Source organism: Salmo salar, unplaced genomic scaffold (assembly GCF_905237065.1).
Source record: "Salmo salar unplaced genomic scaffold, Ssal_v3.1, whole genome shotgun sequence".
Lineage (NCBI taxonomy): Eukaryota > Metazoa > Chordata > Actinopteri > Salmoniformes > Salmonidae > Salmo > Salmo salar.
In genome coordinates this window covers 28,980-32,500 of record NW_025549926.1, presented here as the reverse complement: position 1 = coordinate 32,500, position 3,521 = coordinate 28,980, and the positions used below count along the sequence as shown (strand labels likewise).

Sequence of the window (3,521 nt, the reverse complement as noted above, 5' to 3'; positions counted from 1 at the left end):
AACACACACCACATTATCCAATACACACCACATTATCCAATACACACCACATTATCCAATACACACACCACATTATCCAATACACACCACATTATCCAATACACCACATTATCCAATACACACTACATTATCCAATACACACCACATTATCCAATACACACCACATTATATAATACACACCACATTATCCAATACACACCACATTATCCAATACACACCACATTATCCAATACACACACCACATTATCCAATACACACCACATTATCCAATACACACACCACATTATCCAATACACACCCCAGGGTCATATATCCTACCACATTATGGACCACACAGCAGGGTCATATATCATACCACATTATGGAACACACAGCAGGGTCATATATCCTACCACAGCAGGGTCATATATCCTACCACATTATGGAACCCACAGCAGGGCCATATATCATACCACATTATGGAACCCACAGCAGGGTCATATATCATACCACATTATGGAACCCACAGCAGGGTCATATATCCTACCACAGCAGGGTCATATATCCTACCACATTATGGAACCCACAGCAGGGTCATATATCATACCACATTATGGAACACACAGCAGGGTCATATATCCTACCACAGCAGGGTCATATATCCTACCACAGCAGGGCCATATATCCTGCCACAGCAGGGCCATATATCCTACCACAACAGGGCCATATGATCCTACCACAGAAGGGCCATATATCCTTCCACAGCAGGGCCATATATCCTACCACAGCAGGGCCATATATCCTACCACAGCAGGGCCATATATCCTACCACAGCAGGGCCATATTATCCTACCACAGCAGGGCCATATATCCTACCACAGCAGGGCCATTTATCCTACCACAGCAGGGCCATATATCCTACCACAGCAGGGCCAATTATCCTACCACAGCAGGACCATACACCCTACCACAGCAGGGCCATATATCCTACCACAGCAGGGCCATATATCCTACCACAGCAGGGCCATATATCCTACCACAGCAGGGCTATATATCCTACCACAGCAGGGCCATATATCCTACCACAGCAGGGCCATATATCCTACCACAGCAGGGCCATATATCCTACCACAGCAGGGCCATATATCCTACCACAGCAGGGCCATATATCCTACCACAGCAGGGTCATATATATTTCCACAACAGGGCCATATTATCCTACCACAGCAGGGCCATATATCCTTCCACAGCAGGGCCATATATCCTACCACAGCAGGGCCATATATCCTACCACAGCAGGGCCATATATCCTACCACAGCAGGACCATATATCCTACCACAGCAGGGCCATATATCCTACCACAGCAGGGCCATATATCCTACCACAGAAGGGCCATATATCCTACCACAGCAGGGCCATATATCCTACCACAGCAGGGCCATATATCCTACCACAGCAGGGCCATATATCCTACCACAGCAGGGCCATATATCCTACCACAGCAGGGCCATATATCCTACCACAGCAGGGCCATATATCCTACCACAGAAGGGCCATATATCCTACCACAGCAGGGCCATATATCCTACCACAGCAGGGCCATATATGCTACCACAGCAGGGCCATATATCCTACCACAGCAGGGCCATATATCCTACCACAGCAGGGCCATATATCCTACCACAGCAGGGCCATATATCCTACCACAGCAGGGCCATATATCTTACCACAGCAGGGCCATATATCCTACCACAGTAGGGCCATATACCCTACCACAGCAGGGCCATATATCCTACCATAGCAGGTTGTGGGGGGGGGTGTGATGTCTGAAAGCAGTGTGATTATTTAGAGAGCGTCGCCATAGCGACACGATGTGCTGGATTCAGCACCGTGGACAGACACCCCAGTGTTATAAATATCTAATGGTTTCTAATGGAGGTCCTGCTGTGACAAGTAATACATAATATATAATACATAATACATACTTCCATAGAGGGGCTCCCCTTTCCATAGAGGGGCTCCCCTTTCCATAGAGGGGCTCCCCTTTCCATAGAGGGGCTCCCCTTTCCATAGAGGACTCCCCTTTCCATAGAGGGGTCCCCTTTCCATAGAGGGCTCCCCTTTCCATAGAGGGGCTCCCCTTTCCATAGAGGGGCTCCCCTTTCCATAGAGGGGCTCCCCTTTCCATAGAGGGCTCCCCTTTCCATAGAGGGGCTCCCCTTTCCATAGAGGGGCTCCCCTTTCCATAGAGGACTCCCCTTTCCATAGAGGGCTCCCCTTTCCATAGAGGACTCCCCTTTCCATAGAGGACTCCCCTTTCCATAGAGGGGCTCCCCTTTCCATAGAGGACTCCCCTTTCCATAGAGGGGCTCCCCTTTCCATAGAGGACTCCCCTTTCCATAGAGGACTCCCCTTTCCATAGAGGGACTCCCCTTTCCATAGAGGGGCTCCCCTTTCCATAGAGGGCTCATCGGGTCAGTAACAGCAGACACATGGTCAGTACAGAACCACGTAGAGAGTTCCCATCGGGTCAGTACAGAACCACGTAGAGAGTTCCCATCGGGTCAGTACAGAACCACATAGAGAGTTCCCATCGGGTCAGTAACAGCAGACACATGGTCAGTACAGAACCATGTAGAGAGTTCCCATCGGGTCAGTACAGAACCACGTAGAGAGTTCTCATCGGGTCAGTACAGAACCATGTAGAGAGTTCCCATCGGGTCAGTACAGAACCACGTAGAGAGTTCCCATCGGGTCAGTACAGAACCACGTAGAGAGTTCCCATCGGGTCAGTAAAGAACCACGTAGAGAGTTCCCATCGGGTCAGTAACAGCAGACACATGGTCAGTACAGAACCACGTAGAGAGTTCCCATCGAGTCAGAACAGAACCATGTAGAGAGTTCCCATCGGGTCAGTACAGAACCATGTAGAGAGTTCCCATCGGGTCAGTAACAGAACCACGTAGAGAGTTCCCATCGGGTCAGTAACAGAACCATGTAGAGAGTTCCCATCGGGTCAGTAACAGAACCAAGTGATATATTTACCGTCTCACCATAATAAACTGATCCTGAGAACAACAGTAGTCTGAAAGCACTGAGATCTCTCCTTAACGACAACCATGTGGCTCTAACACACACACTGAAGGGACTGGACACTGGTTCTTACCTGGACAGGAAGGGGGCATTCCCGTTGCCATGGTGAGACAGACAGACAGACAGAGCGTCCTGAGTGGTGAGATCAGAGGATATTGTGAATGTAGTGTCCAGGCTTAGTGCTGTAACTAGCAGCAGCGAGGGTTAGAGTGGGTTATGTTGTGGTCCGGGGATAATTCCCTGCCTGGAGATTAAGGAAGGAGAAGGACTGTCCTTCTGTTCTCTCCTGTAGAGGTTTACTGGCTATATGTCCTGTAGAGGTTTACTGGCTATATGTCCTGTAGAGGTTTACTGGCTATATGTCCTGTAGAGGTTTACTGGCTATATGTTCTGTAGAGGTTTACTGGCTATATGGAACTGTTCTGTAGAGGTTTACTGGCTATATGGA

General features: G+C 48.9%; 1 protein-coding gene across 1 annotated transcript in view; it reads right to left on the bottom strand.

The window, feature by feature from the left end:
* The window catches only part of LOC106594071 (anoctamin-1), a 140,835-nt gene extending 137,658 nt beyond the window's left edge, over nucleotides 1-3,177 (bottom strand). Inside the window, 1 exon segment of the mRNA XM_045713591.1 lies at nucleotides 3,147-3,177. Coding sequence (XP_045569547.1) covers nucleotides 3,147-3,177 — 31 coding nt within the window.
* Nucleotides 3,178-3,521: the final 344 nt, after the last annotated feature.